This window comes from Podarcis cretensis (assembly GCF_951804945.1).
Source record: "Podarcis cretensis genome assembly, chromosome: 11".
In the NCBI taxonomy this organism is placed as follows: domain Eukaryota; kingdom Metazoa; phylum Chordata; class Lepidosauria; order Squamata; family Lacertidae; genus Podarcis; species Podarcis cretensis.
The window spans coordinates 38,454,994-38,481,608 of NC_137180.1; the positions used below are offsets into that span (position 1 = coordinate 38,454,994).

The following is a 26,615-nucleotide window of genomic DNA, read 5'->3' on the forward strand; positions in this document are numbered from 1 at the left end:
TTTATAATGGTTTGCCAATCAGCTGTTTTTTTAGTAAAGTTTGCTCATGTATGCTCCATTGTGCTAAAGAACATACAACCATCTTCATACCGAGAAGCCAAAGATTTATAGCTTATTTAAAATTGTAGGCTGCCTTTGTGAATCAACAACTCACTAGCTAATCTGCAATTCAGGAATTTCAATTAGACCATGACAAGGAGGTTAAAGTAAAAAAGAAGTTTATTAAAACTTTTATAACCACTATATTTATAATATACACACACTTAAGTAGCAACACACGGTGTCAACTTTGTCCAACAGTTAAATTAGGTTTATTTCGAGAATGGTTTAGCCAGATCCTTTATGACTGCAGAGTTCAGTGCTGGAAGGGTGCTGATCTTGGCATGCTTGCTGGTGGCATATTTGTTCTTGACAGTCTGCGGAGAGATTGAACAATAGTTAACATAATTTTTGCACCATTGTAGAGCCAACCATATCACTACATATTAACATAACCAAAGTACACCTGTGCTTAATCATACTGACTTAGCTATAAACCTCGTTTAGTAGCAAGTTAGGATTTACATGTAACCAGACGCACAGTGGTATGGTTTTTGCTTACCAGATGCTTTGCATTGCCTCTGTTTACCAACATCACGTTCTTTGCCATATGCTGCATAACAGGAATAAGATCAGTCTCGGTATATTGCATGTAGTGTTGTAGAGCTGTTGTCTAAGAGCAAGAAGTTAAGCATTAGAAATCCTTCTGAGTAACACTTGAAGGTCATGGAAGAGCTCAGAATGCCCTATGAACCTCCTTTGCACTTGATCTAGTGGCACACATAATGGCATGCTTAAGGCTACCTAGAGGCTTCGTAGCAGAGGAAAGTTTTGAGGCAGATCTTCCAGGGTCACAGCTTATTCTCCAAGCCACTCTGCTCCAGCAATTCTAGCTCACACATGGGAATGAAAGTCATGGAAACGAATACCCAAAGTCATTTCTGGTATTTAGTGGCGTGAAAAGCAAAGTCTTTTACCTTACAAATTTAAGGCTATGTCTGGGCTCAGTTACTTACCCATTCTCCCTCTTCAAGTATTTTAGTAGATAGGCAAAAGGCCGCAGCAGCAATTTGAGAGGGAGGGTAGTGTGCCATGTCATAATCCACCAGTGAGAGCTCCATCAGGTATTTTGCAAGTGTGTGTTGCTGTACATCGGCCTGGAATAGTTAGGGTAAGATAGTGTTCATTGCCAACGAACCCTGAAGATCAACAAGGAAGACTGTGCCTTGCATGACATTTCTGCCTATCTGAAGAACTGAATCAAAAGGTTGTGCCTTCACAGCTACACACAGTTAAGACAAAGCAAGATGTTGAGCTTTTTACAGCTTTTTCAGGGCAAAACAACCCAACTCCATGACCAATTTTAAATTTGCCAGGCTCCATTTTGAACCACAAATGCTTATAAAAGTAGTGATAGCCCACTTCTGCTTTCCCCAAGTTTGTGTCTTTCAGTTGTTTTGGCCCAGCTCCCATTAGACATGCTGGCTGCAGCCAATGGGACTCACCCACTTGGAAGGAACCAGGTTGGAGAAGGCTGGCCTACTGGTAGGATACTGAATACACCTCCTCACGCCAAAAGGAGACATTTTAGGATTCAAAGTTTGATCTTCCTACACACATATTTGACTCAGGAGTGTCATACTGTGACCTAGTGAGATTGGCATCTCCTTAAACAGAATTACCTCTCCAATTTTTGATGCCCTCCGTAGGAAATGCAGTGGAAGAGGACGACCAAGATTGAAGTCCAGTGATCTCAGGATCTTCATCTCCATTTGCCTAATCTGCACGTTGGTGTAGGTGTTATCTGTCACAAAGGCAAAGTCGCCAATTTCTGGAGGGTACATTTCTTCATATTTGCTGGCAACGAACATGGCTGTTACACCAACCAGCTGCAGCATCCTCTTATGAACTTTGTTGTTCTGCAATAGAAACAACTGTTAGCCAAACTGGCTAATAACAATATTGGGGAAGACCACTTACTCCCAAAGCGGACACACTCTTCACAGTAAGGAATATTTATGCACTTGTTCCACTGCAAGTTCAATGGTCAACTTCCTGGACTGATAAGCCACCTCCAGTCTAGCTACCCTGGGAGAGCTGTGTAGTATGTGCATCTACCAAGTATGTAGCTTTCAATTTAAAAGGAAAGTGCATTGTTCCATGTATGATCAAATTCATACATGGGCGTGGGAAACATTGTGATGCAATGTATTGCCTCCATACAATGCAGCTAAGCCCCTCTGCCTTCTGTGTCCCTGCAAATTCTTAAGGAAAGACAGCTGCAAACAGGCCAAAAAAGGAAAGTGTTGCCATGCTGCTCTTACCTGCATAAAGCGATCAATAATGGCAACAGTCATGTACATAGTCTCTTGCAGGAGTTTGAATTTCATCTGGACCTGCACAAGCCAGTCAATTAGGACTGCCCGCATGTTCCCAGTAATTTCCTGGCCTGCCAAGTAGTTTGGTCTCACTGACTGCTGAGCCTGTGAAGAAAACAACAAATGTCAAATCATCTTTACCCGCACAAATGAAAAGAAAGGAAGCCTTGTTGCAGCTGAAGCTGACGTGTCGCCACCATTCATTGCTTTTGAACTAGCAAGTTCCTTGCCCCCAGTTTTATAAACTGAGTTTGGATTCCATTGATATTTTGCAAGCACAGCAAGGACACACAAAGAGCAAGACCCCTGGCTGCTGCTGTCATTTGGGGGGGGGGGGCACCTGCTGTGCACAAACTTAAGTGGTGACATTTCCTAGTTAACTTAGATTTGGAAGAAACCTCAGTTTCCAGAGGCATGCATCAGGCTTGCCTTAGCTACTTGAACCAACCTCAAGATCTCTCAGGTAGTTGTAGATATCCTTCACATATTCGCTGCAAAGGTTTGGATCTGAAGCATCATCTGTATCAATGTCTTTCACTTCAAGCAGAACATCTGAAAAGGCCTGGCACAGTATTTCCTCTGCTGGTGCACAACCAGAAGTCTCCATTGGGCTGGGGGATGGAGACTCCAACTGTTGAAGAGAAGTTTTCAGTTATTAATATCTGAGCTACAACACTACATGTCTCCTTGGATTGTGGAACTCATGGCAGCATACATGGGACTGCAACTGGGCTCCTAATTCAGGACTCAGACCTGCTTAGCTTCAGCAAGGTGGCTGCATCTTGAGTCCTCTGACCACTCTCTATAGATTGGTAGGCAAAAGGTATATGTGGTCTCTGTATAATAGCCCAGTTACAAGTCAACTGCAAGTCTGCTGCATCCATGTCAGGGTTAGGGGAATCTCTTGGCCTAGAGGCCAAATGTGGCCTATTGGTCTTTAGAATCTCCCCAGATCACATGTCTTAAAGGCCCTGATTTGCTCAAGTGTTTTTGTCTGGCTAGAATGTGTCCTAGAACTATTTTGCCTGTTGTCTGGGGAGGAGTGTGTGTGTAAGCCACGCTATGGTGCAAAGGTAAATTTCTCATTTGTTGCTCTGCCCATATGGCCCATGAATGCTGACCAGAAGGGAAATGCTAGACTCCTGATGAATATGCAGACTCCTGATCAATATTTTGTATAAGAGCATTGCATGGGATGCAGAGCTACTTGTGTGTTACTGACCCAGGTGTAATCATGATGCTAATGGGCATAGAAGCATAAAGGGATCCAGTAGTCCATACCCAGGCTGCAGGAAGAACTAAGCTATAGCCCAAAAGGGGTGGGAAAGAACAGGAGTAGTAGTGTGAGAGATCAGAAGCAAGTGCTAAGGATTCAAATATCCACCTTAAGTCAGATACTGGATTGAGTATTGGACTTGCAACCAAAGGGATTGCAGTTAAAGATTCAAAAGCCCATTGTAATGGACATGGTTTGTCTCAAGTTTCTGCATCTGGGGGGGGGGGGACACCCACAATACTGTATTCACAGAGTTGATTTCTTAAGAGAAAATCAGTATTAATCTGGCAGCAGGAAATACCCAGTGGTGTTTGGAGACCACTGAACACTTTGCAAGCCCTGGAAGAAAGTTGTTTGCCATTAAGGTACATTGTTCAGACAACTTAAGTTTGACAATGTAGCCCACCCAGGGGCTAAAACCCAAGCCTCAGTATGCAGACTGCCAATTATTGCTAAGGGTAGCTAATGAATGCTCAAAAATAGCTGTTTCAATATCAAGAGACAACACATACTTATATAGCATATATGTACAACATATATAGCAAAAATGTTATTCATAATCCTTCACCCCCATGCCCCACCCAACCATAAAGCTAGGGCTATCATTTGCAAGTCATTTGATACCTTAACGGGTTCAAGGATGGGCTTTTCTTCCTTCACAGATTCATTTGGCTGTTCAGTAGGTCTTGTGACTTTTTGAGTTGTAACTTTGTCCAAAACGGCAGGTTTCAGTATTTCCTGGGCGAGGGAACAGAAGTGGGTAGAGGGAGGAATAATTGCAGTAGCCCTGATAGTTCCCAATGTTAAGCTCTACTTGGAAGGGGGTAAGGAAGGAGACCCTTACCTTTTTCATTACAGCCTTGGCTTTTGCTTCGCATGCCTTGTTGCCTATGTCCCCCAAGGCAGTCCTAGGCCTCAAGCCGGGTCTGACACCATCGCCTCCCCGCTTGGTTGCCATTACAGCCTTGATTTTGTTCTCTGCATTGATCTTTGTGTTCTGCAGGAAGGAGGAAGACCCGGTTTAAGTACCTCTCTGTTTCACAAACACAAGGAAGCATTTGCACAGCTTTATGATAAAGCAAGGATGGATAGGAATAAGAGTTCTGAACCTTACAAGCTTCCCGACCTTAAAGCCCTCCTCCTATCAATTTTGATGAGGCACAGTACTAATTAAGCAGAAGCCTTAGCCAGTTCACAACTGGTAAAACTCAACAAGCCAGGGCAACGCCCAACTCCCCCCCCCCCAGGGTCTGGGAACCGATTTAGTAATTCTGGTAGGCAGAAAAAAACTCGACACAGCAGTATAATTCCATTTTTCATATGGCAATTAGCAGTTACTAGCACCACCGCCCCTTACTTCCTGTGAAACAGAAGCTTATGCACGTTTCCTCGGGAGTAAGCCCCATTTATACGCTTGCATAGGACTGCAGCCTTAATTTTGCCACCTCCTGCAAAAAAGAGGGCGCAGCAGGAAGGCTGAAAAACAAAAAAATTCTCCCCTTCCAAAAGCCCCTTTCCTACCCGGGTGACCCGCAAAGCCATGATCCAGACTCGGTCCGCGCAACACGAGATGTTAATCCGAACCAGTCGCCTCTGCTCCCAGCAAACTCCCAGCGGCCGATTCCTGCTGCGCACGAGTCCGACGGCCGCCCCACCTACCGCCGCAAGTTTAAAACTCGCACCAGGCTGCGCTCATTGGCTGCCTCTCTCGGCGTCCGCCGCTTCCCATTGGCCGTGCGGCGTTACACCCTGAATGCGTTTCCACGGCTACAAGGAGGATGACTTCTCCGGGCGTTCGAAAAGGGGGGCGTGGCGAGAAGATGCGGAGGGTCACGTGGAAAGGATGGCTCGCTTTCAGTTTGGGAGCTCAGCTGGTGGACGAGGGGGAATAAATAGGTGGAGCCGTTTGCTTCTCATCTAGAAAAGTACCTCCCGGCTATCAAGAAATCAATCCAAACTATTATAATTCTCCTTATAGGACTGTGCTTCTGAGTTGTGCGTCCTCTCCCGCTTGCTTACGTGCGCCGGATACCGCTTTGCACAAGAATGTTTTGGACTACAACGGCTTACCAGACCCACTTGTAATTTCAATAGCGTCACCATAGGAAGGAATGCAACAGCCGCAGGTTTTTCCTACCCTATGCTGAGAAATGCACGCTGATGGAATCTTTGTCTGTCGTACAAGCGTTGAAAAGGATAAGGAATAAATCCCTTAGGACTAGGGAAGTGTAGAGGAAAAACGAGGATAGGCTGAGGTCTCTGGCTCACCTCTGCCATGAATTCAGTGGGTAGCCTTAAACAAGCATTAGCATCTTTGCCTCAGCCCCTACCCTAACACTGCAATATGGGGACAGTAACCTACATTGCAGGATTATTGTAAGAATTACATCAATATACTGCATCTGTAGTGCATCAAACACTTAAAAATGTGATATAAATGCTGTTAACAATTTTCTTCCTCCCCAAAACTGAACAGTCTCAAGTATTACAGTGGTACCTCGGGTTACAGTCGCTTCAGGTTACAGACTCCACTAACCCAGAAATAGTACCTTGGGTTAAGAACTTTGCTTCAGGATGAGAACAGAAATCATGCTCCGGTGGCGTGGCAGCAGCGGGAGGCCCCATTAGCTAAAGTGGTGCTTCAGGTTAAGAACAATTTCAGGTTAAGAACAGACCTCCAGAACTAATTAAGTACTTAACCCGAGGTACCACTGTATAAAGTATTTGGGGTGACAGCTGTATTATAGAGTCCTGGTTACATTTATGTAACTTCCTCCAAGGAACTCAGTCAGCATGTCATAGCCACTGAGCATGCTCAGTCCCTGTTCCGTTTTAGGGTTTCTCCCCTACCGATTTTTAAAAATTGTTACTGCCTTCATGGTCAGAGGCTATGAATTGTTACTGCCTTCATGATCAGTATGTTTCTGGATACTAATTGGTGGAAAGCACAGGAGGGGAGAGTACTCTTGTGAGCTGGTGATGATGATGAAATCAAGTAGGAAATGTTGCAGCAACCTGTATTTTCAGTTACCCTCACATGCACCAAATAAGTGTGATCCTATCACAAAGAGGTAAAATTTCTAGATATCCAAAATGACCAGGCCCTAGAATAGTTTGCTCATGAAGTGAGGAGAGGGTCAGCAACACTGAACATAATTTTGGTGCTCCTGGTACTTGGTGTGATGTTGAATGAACTGAGAACAGCAAGCACAGTACTATCGAATTCTACATGTACAGAAGTGGGCAATTACCCAAGAAGTCCAACGGTTCCACTTTTCACTTCCAAAGAGGAAGATTGCCCAAAAGACTGATAAAAGTCAATAGTGCCAAATCTCTCCTGAATACCTGGGGGTTTCGAAACCACAATAATATAAATTTAGTCAGAATATACAACATAGATCAAGGCCAAGAGGATGCCAGTGTGGTAAACAAGCAAAGTCTAGGAAGCTACTAGAAGGCGGCTTCCTTCAGAAAATGGAAGTCTTGTCCAAATGGAAATAAAAAAGGAGCACAAATTTTTGCAAAAGAAACGCAGCAGACTATAAGGGGTGCAAAAAATAAGTTTCTTGATTTATCTTTCTCTAGAAGGGAATCAAATATATACTAAAGGAGAAATTTTTGCATCTTTTACTTCAGACTCCCTATGCCTGAACTCAACTCTCTCAAGGAGGAACCGAGGCAAATAGTGCTGACAAGAGATGAAGCCCTTGGACATTATGTATTTATTTTTATATCAGAACCTTCCTCCAAAGGAAGCCCAGGGCTATTAAATTAAAAACAAAACAAATATATATATTACCAGGTCCAAATAGTATCCATCCAAGAATTACTGAATAACTCAAATGTGAAATTGCTGATTTTCTAACAAAAATATGTAACTTGTCCCTAAGATCAGCCTCCATACCAGAGAACTGAAAAGTAATCAATGAGACACCAATCTTTTAAAAAAGTATCCAGGTGGATCCAGAAAAGTACAAGGTTAGCTTAAGGTCTGCTCTCAGAAACTGGTGAAAAGCATGATTAAAGACAGAATTAGCAAATAAACAAGTCTGCTGAAGAACTGCAATGACAATCTAATCTCATGAATTTAGAGTCTCCTGTGTATGTTTAGCAGTCTTGGAATGTAAAGAGAGGTGCTCTTATGGAATTGTTATAAAAATTCTAGTCTCAAATATAGAATAAATGTTCATAAATGCACATGGTAAACACACATTCAAGCCACATGTCTGAAATAGTACAGGAGAACAATCCTGAAGTCACCTTGACTCTTAATGACCCCAAAGATTTTGTCTGAAGAAGGAATTATATTGGAGAAGTTCTTTTCACTTACAAATCCTACATATTCTGTCTTGAGGGCATATTTTGTACATGAATAGGGTATGCCTGGGACCTGGATCGAAAAACTAAAGCGTCTCAAAAGAATGGCCAGACTGCCTTGGTAGGGCAATTTCGAAAGTCTTTAAAGGGGCTTACAGACTTTGGTCCTCACCTCCTTGCGGGGGGGGGGGGGGGACGGGACGGGACGGGACGGGACGGGACGGGATGGACTCTGTTGCAACAGAAAATAAAGGCTTTCCTTGCTTTCACTGGATCCTACCTCTCTGACTGATAACGGTTTTAGGGAACACTGAATCCCTGTAAAAGTCAACCCCATTTTTTCTGTAACTGTCAGTAATAGTTAATGAACAGGAGTAGAGAGTAGGAATAAATTGACATTTCTTACACTGCTGGGAAACGAGAAGCATGGTCTACCAATGGTTGGTATTGGGACATGTGCTTTTTAAATTGCTATGCCAGAGATTGTGGTTTGTTACTCCTGCTGGCTAGAGAGGAGACACAAAGCAGGAACAATCTCCATGTTTACAATAAATCATTAACTACAGACTAGGGAAGTTAAGAAGAAACTCATACAGAACTAAATTGTCTCATCACTGGGACATCTTTCTATCCTATAAGTCAAGTTTTAAGGTGTAATCAATAATATGTCACTAGAAATATATAAAAATTATAAAATGTTTATTTTACATAGTGGTTCAAATTTCCAATTAGTTATTCAACTTTCCCACTGAACAGAAACATAGGAGTGCAAGAGCAAAGAATGTATTTTATACCCCTGACTAATTGTTAAAATAACTTTTCTTTAAAAAATTAGCTCAGCTCAGTGACAATTTTTAATTGGTAGAATCTATTTTTCCTTACTTAACAAAGCTGTGCTTAGAAAATAGGATTATATACAAAACTGGAATATAAAATTGTACATATTAATTTGTATCTAATGAACTTTGAAAAACCCATTTAAAAAATGTGTTGATACACATACACATACAGCAGCAAAATAACTGAAGATGCCATTTTTTGGAGTCTGGCTATTTCTGTTGCAACCTAAAATTATTTTCTTTAGGCTTGAGATGGTAGAGAAATGCTTGATATTCCTTTTGGGGGGAAATGTGCAATATAGTTGTGCTCATCCACAATCACATAGCAAAATTTCTTTAATAGACACCAAATAACAGTATTTTTACATTGCCAGTATTTCCACATATACAGCATATGTTCTACTTATCCCACCTCTTCTTAAATCTCTTGATCTTATTTTTAAAGGTATGTAACATTTTCTAAAAATCCAAATATATACGGCATTTGTTTCTGTACATTTATGTGCAAATTCACCTGATGAAATACAGACAGTGAACCCTACAGATTCAGCTTCCGGTTACATGATGTAAGTGCCATCTTTGTAGTATTTCATGGATTCCATTTGTTTTGTCATCGCAAGGACATCTTGAAATCCTGTACTGAGGCCAGACATATGCTGAAAATAGGCTTCTTTTTCCACTTGGACAGTTAAATTATTAACTCCAGCATCCTTAAGAATTGCTGAAACCTGAACAAAATAAAAATATGAGCATCACATCTTCAGCAAATGTTTCTTTGGCTCTAAGCAAGACAATCTTGCTGCACAAAGGAGAAGTGGTATCACTTTGCATTAGAGATTTACATCCTATTCTCCACAAAGAGTTGCATGAACCAATAAGATTGCATGCGAGTCCTATTGAGATCAAATGACTACCTAGAATCTATTCTTTCCAAGCACAACAAAAGAGAAAAAATGGATACTGGAGAGAGCATGGTGCAGGACCAGGTCTACAAACTATGATGGAAAGTATCTTTTGCAGTTATGCAATGATAAGCATAGAAGACGCAGGGATGAGGACTAGAACACACTATTCCACCCCAGACATGGGTCTATTTATAGTTTGTCTGTCTTGGAGGCTCGGTGTGCTCTTATTGTAACTTCTTCTGAAGAATACAGAACAAAAACTGAAGTTTGTTTTCAATTTCCCCACCATTTATTGAAATCCCAGGCCATTCAAAATATACATGTGTTGCGATGCTTCTAAACAAGGTGTCTGCCCCAGAGACTAATGCAGCCTGGTAAAGACAAGGATGCAGTAAGTTGTTTCCACCAATAGTTAGCTGCAGCGTTTTGCAGTAGCTGGGGCTTCCAGACACACAGTGCATATCGCTCTATGTCTTGGAGTCATGAATGCAAGAATCTCCATGGCCAAGTGACCCATGTCCAAAAACGGCTGTAGTTGGCACACTACAGCCCAGTCACTGAGGTCCTCAGGGCAGTCACTGTTAACGGTCCCCCATTGCTTAGACACATGGAATGCATCCACCAGGAGCTATGCATTTAGTATTGTGCAGAACACCCAGCTGAGGTCAGAGACCACCCTGCTTCCACCTTGTTGGATGTTCAGGAACTTGGTGAATATGCTTTTTTTTTAAATAAAATAAAATAAAATTCAGCAAGCATAATAATAATAATAATAATAATAATAATAATAATAATAATTTTTTATTTGTACCCCGCCCACCTGCCTGGGTTTCCCCAGCCACTCTGGGCGGCTTCGAACAAAGATTAAAAATACATTAAAATGTCACACATTAAAAACTTCCCTGAACAGGGCTGCCTTCAGATGTCTTCTAAATGTCAGGTAATTGTTTATCTCTTTGACATCTGATTTTATCTCTGTAACCTTACTGCAAACAATGCAGAAACTGTTGCTTTAAGAGGTGTATAAACTGTTTAAATTAATAAACAACCAGAAGTGGGTGGAAAAGCACCACTTCACACCTTCGCTGCTGGAACATGCTGCAGAGATGGTGAAGAAATGAGGCCCCAGTTTGCCAAAACACCTGCCCAGCTGAAGTAATATGGAATCTCACAGAAAGTGTAAGAGCAGAGAAATCTACAGAGCACCATAAGCAGTATCCAGCAGTCACTATTACAGAGGTGGCTGTCAGCTCATAATATACCATCTAGTTTACTCTGCCGGGTGCCCATATACACAATTGTGTGGAGAAATCTGGTAGCATGAACTAGTTCTGTGGGCCTTGGTGGGCAAAGCGCGAACACACAAAGTTACCTGCTGTATAATTCTCTGCTCCATCACTTCTGACATTACTTGCACATGTATAGTGCCTGCCACAACATTAGCAGAATGACACCAAAAATGAGGATCCCTATAGGATATGACACCATCAATTTTCTGGATCTGTAAAAAAACCCAAAAAAACATTTCTATACATATGCAGAACTTGTAATAGTATTATTTTGACTGTTCAATGTTACTGCTCTCTCGGTACCTGGTTTTCACTAAATCACAGTTATATAATAAAGAATCATTGTATTAAAGTATCAGCATATATTTGTGAATGCAAGCCTTATTTCAAAGATAGTGCAATACTTTAAATTCTATACTCTTTAAATTGCACACTATTCTCCTCAGTGCATCTGAATGCCCAAGAAGATTCTTAGTCTGCAAGTTAATACACTAGCAGGATTTTAAAAAACACTGTATTAAAATATACATTGTTTAAAAAACAATGTGTAAACTTGGAGGTAATTAGAGATAAAGATTTTATAGACATGCATAAATGAAAATAATACAAAGGAACCAGGGGAGGAAGTAGAGGGAAATCAGGGGATTCAAGTAATCCCAGAATGTGGATTTAAAATTGATTGTTTATATAGTTGTTTTAAATGTTTATTTTTTTCCTTTACTGCAATATAAAATTTTCACAAAGATTCTTAGTCCGAGTAGCAGCTTCGGACAGAAATGGTAGAATAAACTGTACCCTTTCCAAAAGGATGTTATGTGGCTGACAATGAAGAATACTTAAAACGTCCTTCAGAAATTCTAAATTTCATGACACATGAGCGAATGTGAAGAAAAAAACCCCAAGGGGCAGTAAATTCTAACCTTTTCCAAAGCCATGTGCAGATCTTTCTCATGCTCTAGTGGAAGCCTCAACAAGAGTACCTGACAGGCATCTTTTATGAGTGGGATCACACTGAGAAAAATCAATGTAGCAATAAAGAGGGAGCAAAGGGGATCGGCTATCAACCAGCCAAACTGCTGAATGAGTATTGTTGATATGATCACGCCAACACTGCCAAGGGTGTCTGCCAAGACATGCAGAAATACTCCTGAAACAAACAAACAAAAATTTCCCAGATCATTAGGACATAATTCGGCAGTTGAACAGACATTAACAGTGAGCATGCATTGGAATAGCACAACATGCCAACGTACTCCTATCATCGTATTGGATCCTTTAAATTGACCATTCTATTATGAAATCTTTAAAAACCAAACAACCTTATTACAACTTCCCTTTCAGTACTGTCCCCCTTCCCCCATAAATTTGCAAAAAAAACCCCAAACCCAACCACCTTACTGTCCCCCCACTTACCTCTCATGTTGGCATTCATGCCACCTCCCAGTGCCCCATGCGAGTGTCCGTGATTATGATTGTGCCCATGGTCACTATGGGAATGGCTGTGGCTATGGCCGTGTCCATGGTGGGAATGGCTGTGGTCGTGTGCATGGCATCCACCCCGAGAAGGCCCATGGGAGTGGGCGTGGCTAAAGGCACAGATACCAACAAGGTTTACTATCAATCCTCCAACAGAGACAGGCTGCATGAGGGAGAGACAGAGAATCTTTAAACTGTTTACTCCTTTTAACTGTGCCAAGGGGGGGACGACGACAAACACATACAGTATAAAGCAGGGGTGGCCTTCCAGATGCTGGATTCAAATTCCCATCAGCTCCAGCCAGCATTGCCAATGGTCAGGGGTGATGGGAGTTACAGTACAGCAACATCTAGAGGACCACAGGTTCTCTACCCTGGCTTGGGGGGAAGAGATGGGAAGCGGGGTGGGGGTGGGGGTGGGGGGAAGAGGAGAGATAAACAGGAGTAAGAGGGTGGAATTATGTGGTCCAGTTCAGAAGCATTACATCTGTGCTGGCTCCATGTAACTGAACAGTTGCAAGCATGTACAATATTAAGACCTTTTTCAGAAAACAAGGGTCTATTTCTACTTAAGCAGGAGAAGTGAAGATGAGAGTATCCTTCTAAACAGCGGCTATAGCCTTTGCCCTGGAGGAAAAGCGTTATGACTGTTAAGGATAAGAATTTCCAGCCAAGTATAATTTATTGCCTCTCATATGCATTGCAATCTTATGCAAACATCTGTGAAATGAACAGAGCCGGTGCACCAGAGCAATGTTTGAGGGATTAAAACTTTTTTTGTTTCTACCATACAGATCAGAATGTTTAAGAGCAATAAATCAAGTATTAACAGAAAATAAGGTTATAAACTCACAGTCAGCATATTGGTATCAATGTCTGGAGGATCAACCAGCCTGGCCACAGACTCGATGAAGACAAAGAAAGCTATTACCATGAGAAAAAGGCCATTAATAAACCCAGAGAGAATTTCTACACGGCCAAACCTGGAATTAAGAAAGTGAGGAATAAAAAATCATTTGGAATGGTAAAAAAGAATAAAAGACATATAAAAACAATTCCAAAGTAATCTAATAATTGAATTATGCTAAACCCTGAACTATTTTGCCAGAAAACCCGTGATTATTCAACCAATGAAGTCAATTAGTCTGATGTATATGACTTTGCTTGACTTCCAGGCTTTCTCTATTACACAAATTGCTAATGTGTAACATGAAAGTGACATTTTTTTGTCAGGCTGCTATGTTTCTCAGAAAGATATGTATGAGAAAGAGAGACAAGAATCTTCAGGAAGTAATACTAAGCCATTCTGATTTTCTGGGATAAAAGGGATGGTTAAATGGAAAGATTTTTATGTTTTTCCATTTGACATAATACAAATGTATACAAAATCAATTCCACAGTAGTCAAATAATTGCCTTGTTGTGAGAAGTGTTTGATTAGACTCTAAAATGTGACTGGGGTAGTTTAACCTGGAAAGCTCATTTTCCCAACATAATCCCCCACAAATCTTCCTTAATATTGGAAGCTACCTTATACCAAGCCTGTCCATTGAGCCACCTAGCTCAGAATTGTCTACACTGACCTGCAACATTTTTCTAGGGTTTCAGACAACCACCTTTCCCAACCCTACCTGGGCAAGTCACTGACTGAACCTGGGACCTTTTACATAAAAAGCACTTGCTCTGTCACTGAGCTACAGTCCTTCTACATCTCGTGCTATTTCAGCTAGTATTAATAGGTCTCTATAATTAGTTCAACATACATACCCATAGGAGAATATGCGAGTTGCTTTCCACCTAGTCATCAGTGCTGCAAACAGACCCATAACTAAAGCTGAACAGTCAAAAAGCATGTGAAATCCATCTGAGATTAAACCTAGGCTGTTGGTCCACACACCATAAAATAATTCCACAAAAGTAAAAGCCTAGAACAAAAGTGAATAACAGAGATTTCATTGTGAAAATGATACATAAAACTACTCATTGAAGAAGCATGTGCCTGACATATTTTGAAACTCCCCCTTTAGCAACTCCACTCTGAGGAGAGGGGCTCACACATAATGAGGAAATCAAAACTTCCACACACTACTCAGTGTAACAATATGAGGTAGAAAATGGCAGTCTTAACATGTCTGCTTCTGTTAAAACGAGGACATGGAAAAATGCTTTATTTTCGTTTACCTTTTATGAAAGAATGTTATCAACTTTTTGGAATAACTTAGAAATGAACTTTGAAAATAGTAGAACCACAGAACTGTAGTGAGGATCATCTAGTTTAGTCCAGCCCCCTTCAATGCAGGAATATGCAGTTGTCCCAACCTTGGTGGTGGTGGTGGTGGTGGGGTTTCAAACCTTTGACCTTGGTGTTATCAGCACGATGGTCTAACCAACTGAGCTACTGTTCCAGTTAATGATCTATTGAAGTTTCTTTCATTACTGAAAGTAATAGCGTATGCAACAAATTAAAAGTTTACGAAGGGAACAAAGATGCCTTAACAAAGTAGTGGCTTGGAGAAAAGCCAGGGCAGGGTCAAGATGCCAGCCATTTGCAGAGGGAAGCATGCAGAAATCAGGCACTTCCCCACTCCTCCTTGAAATGAAGGAATATCAACTAAAGCATCCATGCTAGTTGGCCACACAATCTCTGCTTAAAAACGTCCAATGAAGCAGAGCCCACCACCTTCCAAGGGAGTCCATTCCATTTCATTCTATATTAGACATTGCATATCTGGTCTTAAAACCTAAGTTTACCCCCACTTCACCAAAACCAGAAATAATTTCCTCAAAGGGATTAAAAAAACAACCAACTTACCAGATTTAGGCACAGAAAATAGAAGATCTGCCTTGAGTCAGACTCCTCAAGAATTTGTTTCAGTGATTCTTTAATAAATCGAGGTAAGGACTGAGAGCTGTGTTGCAAGGCATCCCCCATAAAATTGTACAATGGTATTCCCTCAGGAGAATAACCTATAAGAGTGCCTTTCTGTCCTTTTCGTGTTGGGGAGGAGAGAATATTGGCAGCTGAAGAGAAAGCATATGTTGTTTACATTTTGTAACAGTCCTGTAACGCAGGGTTGTACCCAATGTTAGTCCTACTCAAGGAAGACCCATTGGAATGAATATGGATAACTTTGGTTCATTGATTTCAATGGGACTTATCCCCGAGTATAACTTCATTGTATACAACCCATAAGCATTTTAGCTACAAAAAAGAACTGGAACATTTTATGTACCCGCTAATTACTCAGAGACGCAGGTGGTGCTGTGGGTTAAACCACAGAGCCTAGGACTTGCCGATCAGAAGGTCGGCGGTTCGAATCACTGCGATGGGGTCAGCTCCCGTTGCTCGGTCCCTGCTCCTGCCAACCTAGCAGTTTGAAAGCACATCAAAGTGCAAGTAGATCAATAGGTACCGCTCCGGCGGGAAGGTAAACGGCGTTTCCGTGCGCTGCTCTGGTTTGCCAGAAGCGGCTTAGTCATGCTGGCCACATGACCCGGAAGCTGTACGCCGGCTCCCTCAGCCAAGAAAGTGAGATGAGCGCTGCAACCCCAGAGTCAGCCACGACTGGACCTAATGGTCAGGGGTCCCTTTACCTTTAATCACTCAGAATGTGGCAAGAGAATTCAAGGTCCATGATACTTTGCATGTTTAATGCAGAGATTTTTGCAAAACTATTGCTCATTCATCCTGTTTGTTGGGGGAGAAAAGTCTCAGGTGTGAAGGCCAAATGAACTGACCCCTAATCTGGGTTTGATGCAGCCTCAGTCCTATGGTCATATTAACCAAAGCTGAAATTTCCAAAGGGGGTGGGCTCAGGGAATGCAGAGAAAAAGCTAACTCTACAAGTAAAGCCAGGGGTTATTACCTTAAGCTTTCATGGAAAGGCTGTACCTTTTAGAAGCTGATCAAAGTTTCCACAAGCAGTTAAGAGAGAAGTGACAACCCACAAACCTAGACCAATTTTAAAACACTTGTACTAGTGCAAAAGCCAATGATCAGTTTAGAACTGCCTACATACAAACTATATAGAAGAAACAGAGGAACAATTTCCCATTGTATCACTACACTTGTGAGGGATCAAATAAGTTGTCCCTGAAGATCATAATGCAAATGAAAGCTAGGACCACACATTCTGTGATAACAAGGCGTGCTGAATTTCTTTCTATCCAAGTATGAAACAGTCCTAAGCACATATCACCATTCTTCTGAAGTTAGTAATACGTACACAAAATGAAGAAAATGGTACTGACTACCACTCCTCCAGAAATAACATGCTCTGTGGTTTCCTGATGTGTCGGTCTGTTGATAGCTCGAAGCTGGTCTGTTATTGGATGTGTCCAAAAGTTGCCAAGAAGTAGAGCACTAATGAAAATGAGAAAGGATCCGTAGCGAGCACACTTTGAGACTTCTATCTTGATGGAACACACAGATTCTACGTAGAAGTCCAAAACCACGACAAAAAAGATAACTGTGATGAAGGGCATGATGAGAGAAGACCAGGATTCTACTTTACTCTGCAATAAAAAGATGCCAACATTCAATACCGGCGGCAAAAACAAGTTTGCATTCACAGTAGTTGTGGTTATAAATTTGGTTGCCAGAAAGCCATTTGTCAGCAGTTATGCCACTTACCTCTGTTGTCAGAGATAAAACAATCACCCAGGGACTCAAAAGGAGGACAGAAACAAGATGAGACAGCGCTTGAAGACGTTTGGCTCCACCAATATCTACTGAGAGCTTTCGGGAAGCTGTGTGAAAACCAACTTTACAGCATAATGCTAACACTAGCAAAATTACTCCACCCTGCAAAGGAAGGGAGAGTACTATCAGTATACCTAATAATCAAATATTGTAAATCTATCTTAAATATTATTTGTGAAAGGCCCAGAAAACACTACTCCCCCCCCCCCCCGCTACCTTATTTGGTTCACAGAAATTCTATGCATGGGGGATTCTTAGTCTCTCAACAGGCACATACATTACTGGCAGCTTCCAATACTGGAACATAGTTAATAAAATTAATCTTTATACTGTTCCAATGGCATCCATGCTTATATTTCCTAAATAAAAATTCTAGTCTATTATGATAAACAAACATAGTTAATTACTGCAAACTGGAGACAGCTAAATTAAAAATATGTGTGATTGTCTATAACAGGACCTATTTGATTGATACCTTAAGTATTCTATGCTGTTCTATATTAAATGTGTTTCATTTTCTCTACGTTAGTAAGAATGTTCTGCAAAAGTTTAAAAGTAACAAAATTCAGCAACTCATTCCTATTTATTTTTTTCTGACCAATTTTAATGTGCAAGATGGACTCCATGGTTAGATCCCAATAAGTATTTCAATAGTGGAATGGAAATTACAAAATGCCTTTATATCTGCATGCTAAGGTTCTAGGAACTCCACAACCTTTTATCAATGGACAGAATTTTGATTGAAATAAACTGTGCATGGAAAAAGACTGAGGCTGAAGAACAGGCAGTTTATCAAGTGCTGAGTATTAGCAGCTGCTACAATCAAACCAGTATGTTATGTTATCGTACTGCAAACTTGATGGTGTATTTTAATATTTACTTATTTTTAAATGGTTATTGTTCTCAAGTAAGGTTAGAATGCCGTTACTGAAATGACCTTTTAAGCGACAAATAAAACACGCACACCTGTTGCACGTATCTGAAAACTGCTGCTGAAACGAATCAACAAAGCAATGCAACAGAACCGGAAGACATTTAAGAACTGCACTATTGCCATGAGCAAGCCATTCAAGGCTCCTAACATTATGTACTTTGTGCACTTTTTCAACAGTTCATCATATGAGCAGCATTTACCTTATGATCAGCAACTCCTAAGAAAGCGATGATTGTATAAAGTAAGTGTGTCAGAGCACTGTCATGGTGTCCTTCGGCTAAAGAAAGTAAAGGTCAGGAAAATTCTGCAATAGAGTCCTACCCCTACCTTTCAGTCATAGACAAATATGAGCAGACAAGTATGAAAAGCACTCCCATCTTCATGAATTGCTTCCTTGAATAAATTAAGCAAAGCTTAATAACTATAGGAAGGGAAGCATAGGAGGTTAAGAATTCATGTGACCTAAACTGAATGGTACAAATTTCACAGAAGACGCTTCTCTTGAAAATACTCCCTTAAGAATTAGAAACAATACACAGGAATTTAAACTGCACAAAAGAGAAAACTGCTATTTTGCAGTACAGTCACAAAATTATGCCAGAAAATATTTTTTCATTAGCAGTAATCAGTATCTAAATTAAATTGGGTAGTTGGAACATAATTTTATCCCTTACACAGGATCAGAAAGGATACGGTGTTCTGCAATTTTAGCCATGAGGTCATCATTATCAAAAAGCAAAAGACAGATCACAGCAATAATGAAAAAGGCCACACCTCTTGTCTGAAAAACAAAAAAATTGCAATACGAAAGCTGATCAGGAAAGCAGGAAAACAGAAATATGCCAAGAACTTTCAATAAAATTTAATTCAATATACCTCTGGATTGGGGGGTGAGGCAGGGAACAGGGGGAATTAAATCTGCCTTCATGTAGGTTATCTTGATAAGCTACAATATACTGTGCTTTGAATTTCTTTGACCTTCATTAGAATAATTCCTGGTATAATAAATCTTAATTATAGTCTTAAAAGGTTTTTCCACCAAGACTGTAAACACTCCATGAAGGAGTATTTTAAAATTACAAAATTACAGTTAGGTAGATATTCTTATGAATTTTACACAAATGCTATGGTCAATTCTTTTATATTCCAAAACATGTGGGATATTTTCACAAAATAAATGGCTAACCTTTGCTGGTCCTCCTCCTGAACTTGTGAACAGTACGCTGAGCAGTGAAATGACAACAATATCGCTGTGCTCAAAAAGCAACAGAGTTCTGCAAAACAAGAGATACAAATCTCATTTATGACAAACAGTAAATAGAAAAAAATTTAACATGCATGAACTGGGTTAAAATTTAGTCTGAACAAGCAATTAAATAGATGCATTTAGCTACAATTCTAATTTTCAGTGGCAGATCTAGTAGTAATATTTTTTTATTTTTTTTAAAAAAATATGGTGTACTTCTGAATATCAAGAAATCATTACCACCAATATTTCAGTAATGCTACACACCTATCTAAAAATAGTTGATTAAGTGTCATCACAAAAAAGAGGAAGAGTCACTGTGAAGCTATGTGAGCTTTGTGTGGTTTCTTATTGCTATAATCATCTGAATGACTTCCTGGATTCCTACGAACCAAACGGTTACAACAATATCTGAATACAGGCTTGCTAAGCATCATACAAACCACCATCATACAAGGCCAGTCTCAAGAACATCATTGTGGTCTCCATAGAAACCGAATTATTCTGAAATTTCTATGATTTCTACATTTGGGAAGAGGTGCTTTGAAGCTATGACAGCCAGCTGATTGTTGAGGCCCAATTGTCAGGACTTGTGCCCGCAGAACTTAATTTCAATCCACAGAGGTGAAAATGGGTTACTGATATCAGAATGTCAGGTGACAGGTGGGGTGGTCTGCAGGGGGTGGAAAAGGACTGCTAGCCTGATCCAGTTCTGTACCCCTTCTTTATGTGAATAAACAAGTTGTCATGTTAGATATCTACAGTAAGTGCCATGACAAGAATATATTTACCTTAAAGGTCCACAGAGGGTGAGGCCAAAAAACCACAAGAGGGAAATTACACAGCCAACGATGGCATGTTTAATTATTTTGATCCACTGTAAGAGAAAACATAATCCCAGTCATTAGAAATAACCATTACCAGTTAACATTTCAATTGCTGATTTTACTTGGGATATACAATTCAAATGAGGTCAAATTAACAACCTAAGCATCATTACCATAACTCTATTCTGCAGGCTAGAAATGACTACTTTTCACCTGCTCTGCCAACCCACTTGATTTCTCTGCTGGGTGCACAAGAAAGAGCTTCATCCCATGAATGTCCAGCACAGAAACTCAGCAGACTGGTGGCTCTTTCCCTCAGCCACCACCACACCATATTTCTATGCTGGATGAGCTTATTCACCTGCTGCATGCCTAGCAAGGAAAGAAAGAAAGCAGGCTGTCCACTCAGCTGCCACCAATCTCCTTGATGCTGGGCATGTAAGAGGAAACTCATTTCCTGTGCAACTAGCAGACATGGATCGTGGGATGTCAGAGGAGCATCTGAATGCTTCATTCCTTCCCAAGCATGCTGCTTAGCTTCTATGCAAGTGGCTAAGGAGGTAAAATGCTGCTCTTCACATCCAGCATAGCAATGCAGTGAGCTGACTGGGGAATCAAGCACTGTCTTCCATCTAGTTCATTCAGAAATTCCTAGTCAATCTATGACAAGCAGTTGAGTGGGATGCTTTCAACACAGAGTAGAGCAGATCCATAGTTTTTTTTAGCAACCTCAACTAAGGCTTCTATGGGCAAATCCTCACATTGTTTAACCCAAACATGTGTGTCAATTTGTCCTAAAAGCCACTTGCTTGGAGAGCTATTATTTGGAGTCTTTAACTGAACAAAGAAGTAGGGCTTTATGCAACCCAGCACTCATGAGAACAATATCAACTTCAGCCTGTAACATGGCAAATAGGGTACCATTAGCTACTGCAATAAGATTTGACAAATTGATCCCTTTCTTCTATGGTATCTAGATCTTCAAATTTCCACATATAACCCAATGTCCATATAATTATTCAAACCACAGGCACTCTAAGTATTCGAAATGCAGGGAACTAGTCTCCAAATTAACTTTAAACTGACAATCTTGGTAATTCTTTAATTTTAAAATACTGTTCAGACCCCCCCCCAAAAAAATACTATATTTTCTTAGCTTCCCAAGAGCATTGTCCAGATAAAAACCATAATGACAAATCTCTTGAACAGTTTGATTGATTTAATCCAGCCACAGGGAAGCAGCAGTTTTTTGACACAGCACAAGTATTTCCACTCCCCACAAAATAAAGTACCAAATAATACAATTCCGTGTACTGTATCAAGGGTAGGGAACCTTTCTTGCTCTGTGGGCTACATTTTATTAGGATAGTCACAAGCCAAATTTGACAGGTGGACAGACAGCTATAGGGAGCCTTTTAAATGGAACCTCGGTTGTTAAACGCTTTGGAAGCCGAACAATTCAGAACCCGAACGCCAACAACCCGGAAGTGAATGCTTCCGTTTTCAAACGCGCCTCAGAAGTCGTTAGAGGCCTTGGAAGTCTAACGGCTTCTGAGGCGCATTTCTCCATTTTTAAAAAGGAATTTGCCGACCAGCAATTGAACCTGGTTAATAAACATTTCAGAAGTTGAATGGTCTTCCGAAACGGATTATGTTTGACAACAGAGGTTCCACTGTAGTGACAAAGGGCATGAGCCCACCGCAGAACTGCTGAAATTTCTTCAAATTGGCAAAATGTACCTTAATAAGCAGAACTATTCCACCATCCCATGTGCATACCAAGAAATGATAATGGCCAATATGATTAAACCTAAGCTGATAAAAGTTTTCCCATAGGATGCAACTTTCAAAAGTTCTATAGGAAACAAATCCATTGAGGAACTACTACGCAAGCTCCACTGAAATAAACACCAATGCTCTTGCACAGCTTTAATTCATTTCCATGTGGCTGTGGCCCCAAGGCAGCAAGAAGTTTCCCATGAGGAGAAAAGTAGTTTTAGTTCTTAAAGTTTACATTTTAGAAGAACAAGCTACATATATAAACCACATCTATAATACTCACCTGATGTCTGGTGACAGGTTTTCCAGATGAAAATGGTTTTTGAAATAAAATCATAAAAAATGCCGACCTATGAAAAATTGGGATTTCCATTAAATCAAGTGAAATTACAGTTTATAGAAGGCAAGTGTTCAAACCAACACTGGCTATGTGTTTTAAAATACTTATTTTAAGTATCAGTACATTTGGAATCTTAATCCTACAAAACAGAAAATGAACTCTTAGCCACTAAAGGTAAAGGGAACCCTGACCGTTAGGTCCAGTCATGACCGACTCTGGGGTTACGCGCTCATCTTGCTTTATTGGCCATGTGGCCAGCATGACTAAGCTGCTTCTGGCGAACCAGAGCAATGGAACCAGAGCAATGGAAATGCTGTTTACCTTCCTGCCGGAGCGGTACCTATTTATCTACTTGCACTTTTTGACGTGCTTTCAAACTGCTAGGTTGGCAGGAGCAGGGACCAAGCAATGGGAGCTCACCCCGTCGCAGGGATTCGAACCGCCGACCTTCTGATCGGCAAGTCCTAGGCTCTGTGGTTTAACCCACAGCTCCACCCGCGTCCTCTCTTAGCCACTAGTTTAGTCCACAACAGCTTGCAAACATACTTCTGACCATGGTTCTAAACAGTGGTTTGGTACCAATTATGTTCAGCGAAAACATTGGTGCAGATGAACACCAACTAGTTAGCTGTGAAAATAAATGAGGACAAGAGGGATTTGCTTTGCTGACTACGAGGCATCACATCTGAACCTACATACCTCCGGATATAGGGCGGTATATAAATTCAATAAATAATAATAATAATACATTATCAACTGTAAATCTATGATTAGTAAATAAGCAAGTTATAAAATTAATAAAGATATAAAATTAACCTCAATAGAAGTTGCTGTAATCAAAAGTCAACTTACCCAAGCTTCACTATGAAGATAAACTGTACAAGGTGAACTACTTTCAGGAGGTCATAAGATTCAAACAATCCTAAAGCCTTCAAAAACTTAGTTAAGCACAGTAACACAATATATTTAGTCAGGCTGGGGAGAGAAAAAGGGGAAAAAGTTTTATGAGATATTGGAAAGCATTTAGATATGAAAATTTAAATATATTCAATTTATATTATTCTAAAAAGCAAACATTTAGAGTACCATGTCAATAAACACAACTTACTCTTGATCATAATATTTAATTGCCCCTGGCAGATAACTGTTTAATTGTGCCTAAACAAAAGGTTGAACAAAAACAAAACTATGGGGCCTGGATGTGTCTGTTTACTCTTCAAAGCATCCTTACACTGGAATACTATGAAATAGATAATTTCAGCTCAACATTGTTTATCAAATGCTGTAGTGTTGATGTGTCAAAATGTATGCAGTTATATGCCTGGAGCACAAAACGCTTTATCACTATGGATTTTTGTGCTCCAATATTTAAAAGAACAAGATGACTTCTAGGATAGGAGGCACTGCAACCAGCTTGCCAGTCATTGCATGTGCCATAGAACTTGAACTCTGGGTCTGAGAATGTGTGAATGGAACAAGAAGAAGCATGCTTCTATGCAACTCAAAATACTGCTTACTTAACATGGTTGGTCTACTAAAAGATAACCTTAGCAAACAAGTGAGCCTAGTTATCCAACAGCCACCTGTGCAACTGAACTAAACAGATGAAACCTATATAGGGAAGCTAGATCCAGAGATTGTGAAGCTTTCATGCTGCTTCACAAGCTACCAAACTCGTACACAATCCCCACTTGCAAGTCATCACAGATGACTATCCTACCTACATGCACTCTGCTGTGCACATACTGCTGTGTGAGATATGCATACCAGCAGGAAAATTATATATTGCAATCTACCTGCAGAAACCATGTTACTTCTGTGTAGGAGTTTGTAAAAGGTAAAGGTAAAGGTACCCCTGCCCGTACGGGCCAGTCTTGACAGACTCTGGGGTTGTGCGCCCATCTCACTTAAGAGGCCGGGGGCCAGCGCTGTCCGGAGACACTTCCGGGTCACGTGGCCAGCGTGACATCGCTGCTCTGGCGAGCCAGAGCCGCACACGGAAACGCCGTTTACCTTCCCGCTGGTAAGCGGTCCCTATTTATCTACTTGCACCCGGAGGTGCTTTCGAACTGCTAGGTTGGCAGGCGCTGGGACCGAGCAGCGGGAGCGCACCCCGCCGCAGGGATTCGAACCGCCGACCTTTCGATCGGCAAGCCCTAGGCGCTGAGGCTTTAACCCACAGCGCCACCTGTTAAATGGCTCCTGGGAGTTGCACAGAATGGAGAACTAGCTACACAGAATGGAAAACTAGACACAAAATCTCAGCAGCTGTCCAATGTGGGATTTTCCCTATTAAACACAAGGTTTAGATATAGGATCACATTCTGGGTTTGGACCTGTCACTAGGCCAGCCAGATGCAAAGAAGAGAGACATGTGTGTAGCTCCTATATCTTTACCATAGAGGCAACCTGGGAGACGCAGCATGACATGTAAAAATATTGGACACAGGAGGAAAAATCTAACCATATCTCAGGAGTTTCCCGATTCCACATAACTATCTAAGTTTTAAATTCCAAAGAAGGGCAGCTTTGTTCATTTCTTTCAGCAAGAGCACCAAGGCTCGTGACACAACAGGTTTCTTTGGGCACAAACTTCCAGAACCCAATTTACCATTAGGCACTACATCGGATGGCGTGGACTCCAACTCACCAAAGCCTATGCCCTAAGAAGCTGGCAAGCCTTCAAAGAGAGCACAAGGTTCTTCATTGTTTGAGCGGGTCAGAGTGACTGTTCTCTTTCTGATAGCAATAGGAGCCCTTGAGCACTTATTCAACAGTATAGGGCAGGGGTAGGCAACCTAAGGCCTGTGGGCCGAATGCAGCCTGATCGCCTTCTCAATCCGGCCCACGGATGGGCTGGGAATCAGCATGTTTTTACATGAGTAGAATGTGACCTTCCATTTAAAATGCACCTCTGGGTTATTTGTGGGACCTGCCTGGTGTTTTTACATGAGTAGAATGTGTGCTTTTATTCAAAATTTGCCTCTGGGTTATTTGTGGGGCATAGGAATTCATTCATTTTTTTTCCTCTTCAAAATATAGTCCGGCCCCCCACATGGTCTGAGGGACGGTGGACCGGCCCACGGCTGAAAAAGGTTGCTGACCCCTGGTATAGGAAGTCCTGTGCTCCTTCAACCTGGCATCCCTAACATAGCTATCAACTTTCCCCTTTTCTTGCGAGGTATCTTATTCGGAATAAGGGAATTTCCCTTAAAAAAAGGGAAACCTTGACAGCTAAAATCCCTAATCTGGATGGCCAGGCATAGCTCAAGACAATGCCCGGCTCCTCCTGAGCCTAGGCCAGCCTTCCCTGCAGAGCAGGCCGAGCATAGGAAGCTGCCTTGCACCGAGAGGCCCATCTTAGCCCAGCATGGTCCGCCCTGACTGGCAGCGACTGCCCAGGATGACCCTCCCTGGAGGCGGCGGGGATTCAAGCCGGGATGCTCCGCCCCTTGGCCGTCTCCCTCCGCGCCCCCTAAGCACGCCTGTCGGGGTGAGTTTGGGGGCGCCCCCCGCGAGCCCCCAGGCCCTGCCTCAGGCCGGAGCCCCTCTGCCCGCTCCACCCCCGGCGCAGGCCGTTACCGGGCGCTGGGCACGTCCACGGGCCCCAGCCGCCCGCCTCCGGGCAGGACCTCGCCGCCGCCGCCGCCGCCGCATTTCTCCTCCATCGCCGGCTCTCGGGCCGGGCCTCCTCAGCCGCCGCCGCCGCTCCCCGCACGGGGCTGCCTCATCCTCCGCGGGCTGAGGGCCGGCTCCGCCAACAGGCAAGGCCCGCAGGCAGGCCTGGGCCCGCAGCGGAACAGGAAGAGGCTGGGAAACGGCAGAGCCACGTCCTCACTTGACGCCGGAACTGCCGATCCGGGAGGTTGGGAGAGCGCCGGATCCTTGGGGGGGGGGGTGGAGGAGGAAACACGCGATGCCTTTAACGACTACTCTCCCCCTCCCCTCCCGGTGGCTAAATGGATTCGCCCAACCAGGGCTCATAGAGTAAAGAGTGCGGTGCAGCGCCACCTATCGGCCGAAAGTCGGCGGTGTTTCTCCAAGCGGTTTTCTAGCACAGGTATGTCGAAGCTTTGGCCGCCGGATGTAGTTGCTGAACTACAATTCCCATCAGCCCCAGGAACCGCGGCAAGGCATGATGGGATTGGTAGTTCAGGAAAGCACCTGGCGGCTTTGAGGTTCCCTTATACCTGTATTCGGAAGTAAGCGCGCACTTCCACCGAGTTTTACAGAAGTCCAGGAAGCCGCGTTATGCTGGCCAGGCTCTTT

General features: G+C 42.0%; 2 protein-coding genes across 3 annotated transcripts; both read right to left on the minus strand.

Annotated features, from left to right (window-relative positions):
• Positions 1–201: 201 nt before the first annotated feature.
• CCNB1 (cyclin B1) lies at positions 202–5,374 on the minus strand. 2 transcript variants are annotated; one of them, XM_079996222.1, is made up of 9 exons: positions 5,215–5,374; positions 4,538–4,690; positions 4,318–4,431; positions 2,866–3,048; positions 2,364–2,522; positions 1,722–1,958; positions 1,056–1,196; positions 602–712; positions 202–416 (listed from the first exon to the last, which is right to left on the minus strand). In XM_079996222.1, the coding sequence occupies exons 1-9, from the start codon at positions 5,233–5,235 to the stop codon at positions 312–314; spliced, it is 1,224 nt and encodes a 407-aa protein (XP_079852348.1). In that variant the 5' UTR covers positions 5,236–5,374; the 3' UTR covers positions 202–311. The 2 variants fall into 2 exon arrangements, with proteins under 2 accessions (XP_079852348.1, XP_079852349.1); XM_079996223.1 differs by lacking the exon at positions 1,056–1,196.
• Positions 5,375–8,692: 3,318 nt separating this feature from the next.
• On the minus strand, positions 8,693–26,182 carry SLC30A5 (solute carrier family 30 member 5). Its single transcript, XM_079995454.1, has 16 exons — positions 25,929–26,182; positions 23,199–23,321; positions 22,290–22,356; positions 20,192–20,277; positions 19,341–19,428; positions 18,848–18,935; positions 18,355–18,431; positions 17,152–17,322; positions 16,745–17,033; positions 15,331–15,539; positions 14,286–14,443; positions 13,373–13,502; positions 12,457–12,682; positions 11,964–12,190; positions 11,127–11,255; positions 8,693–9,577 (listed from the first exon to the last, which is right to left on the minus strand). The coding sequence occupies exons 1-16, from the start codon at positions 26,012–26,014 to the stop codon at positions 9,407–9,409; spliced, it is 2,325 nt and encodes a 774-aa protein (XP_079851580.1). The 5' UTR covers positions 26,015–26,182; the 3' UTR covers positions 8,693–9,406.
• Between the last annotated feature and the right edge of the window lie 433 nt (positions 26,183–26,615).

What these genes read in the sequence shown, in the direction of transcription:
- CCNB1 (XM_079996222.1), bottom strand. Translation starts at nt 5,235, where the DNA reads ATGGCTTTGCGGGTCACCCGG. An exon ending in TGGCTTTGCGGGTCACCCGG is followed by an intron (nt 4,691 to 5,214) that starts GTAGGAAAGGGG and finishes TCCTTCCTGCAG; the next exon opens with AACACAAAGATCAATGCAGA. An exon ending in CCAAGGCTGTAATGAAAAAG is followed by an intron (nt 4,432 to 4,537) that starts GTAAGGGTCTCC and finishes TCCCTCGCCCAG; the next exon opens with GAAATACTGAAACCTGCCGT.
- SLC30A5 (XM_079995454.1), bottom strand. Translation starts at nt 26,014, where the DNA reads ATGGAGGAGAAATGCGGCGGCGGCGGCGGCGGCGAGGTCCTGCCCGGA. An exon ending in TAGGAGTTGCTGATCATAAG is followed by an intron (nt 17,323 to 18,354) that starts GTAAATGCTGCT and finishes CTTCCTTTGCAG; the next exon opens with GGTGGAGTAATTTTGCTAGT. An exon ending in TGCACATGGCTTTGGAAAAG is followed by an intron (nt 11,256 to 11,963) that starts GTTAGAATTTAC and finishes GTTTTTTTACAG; the next exon opens with ATCCAGAAAATTGATGGTGT.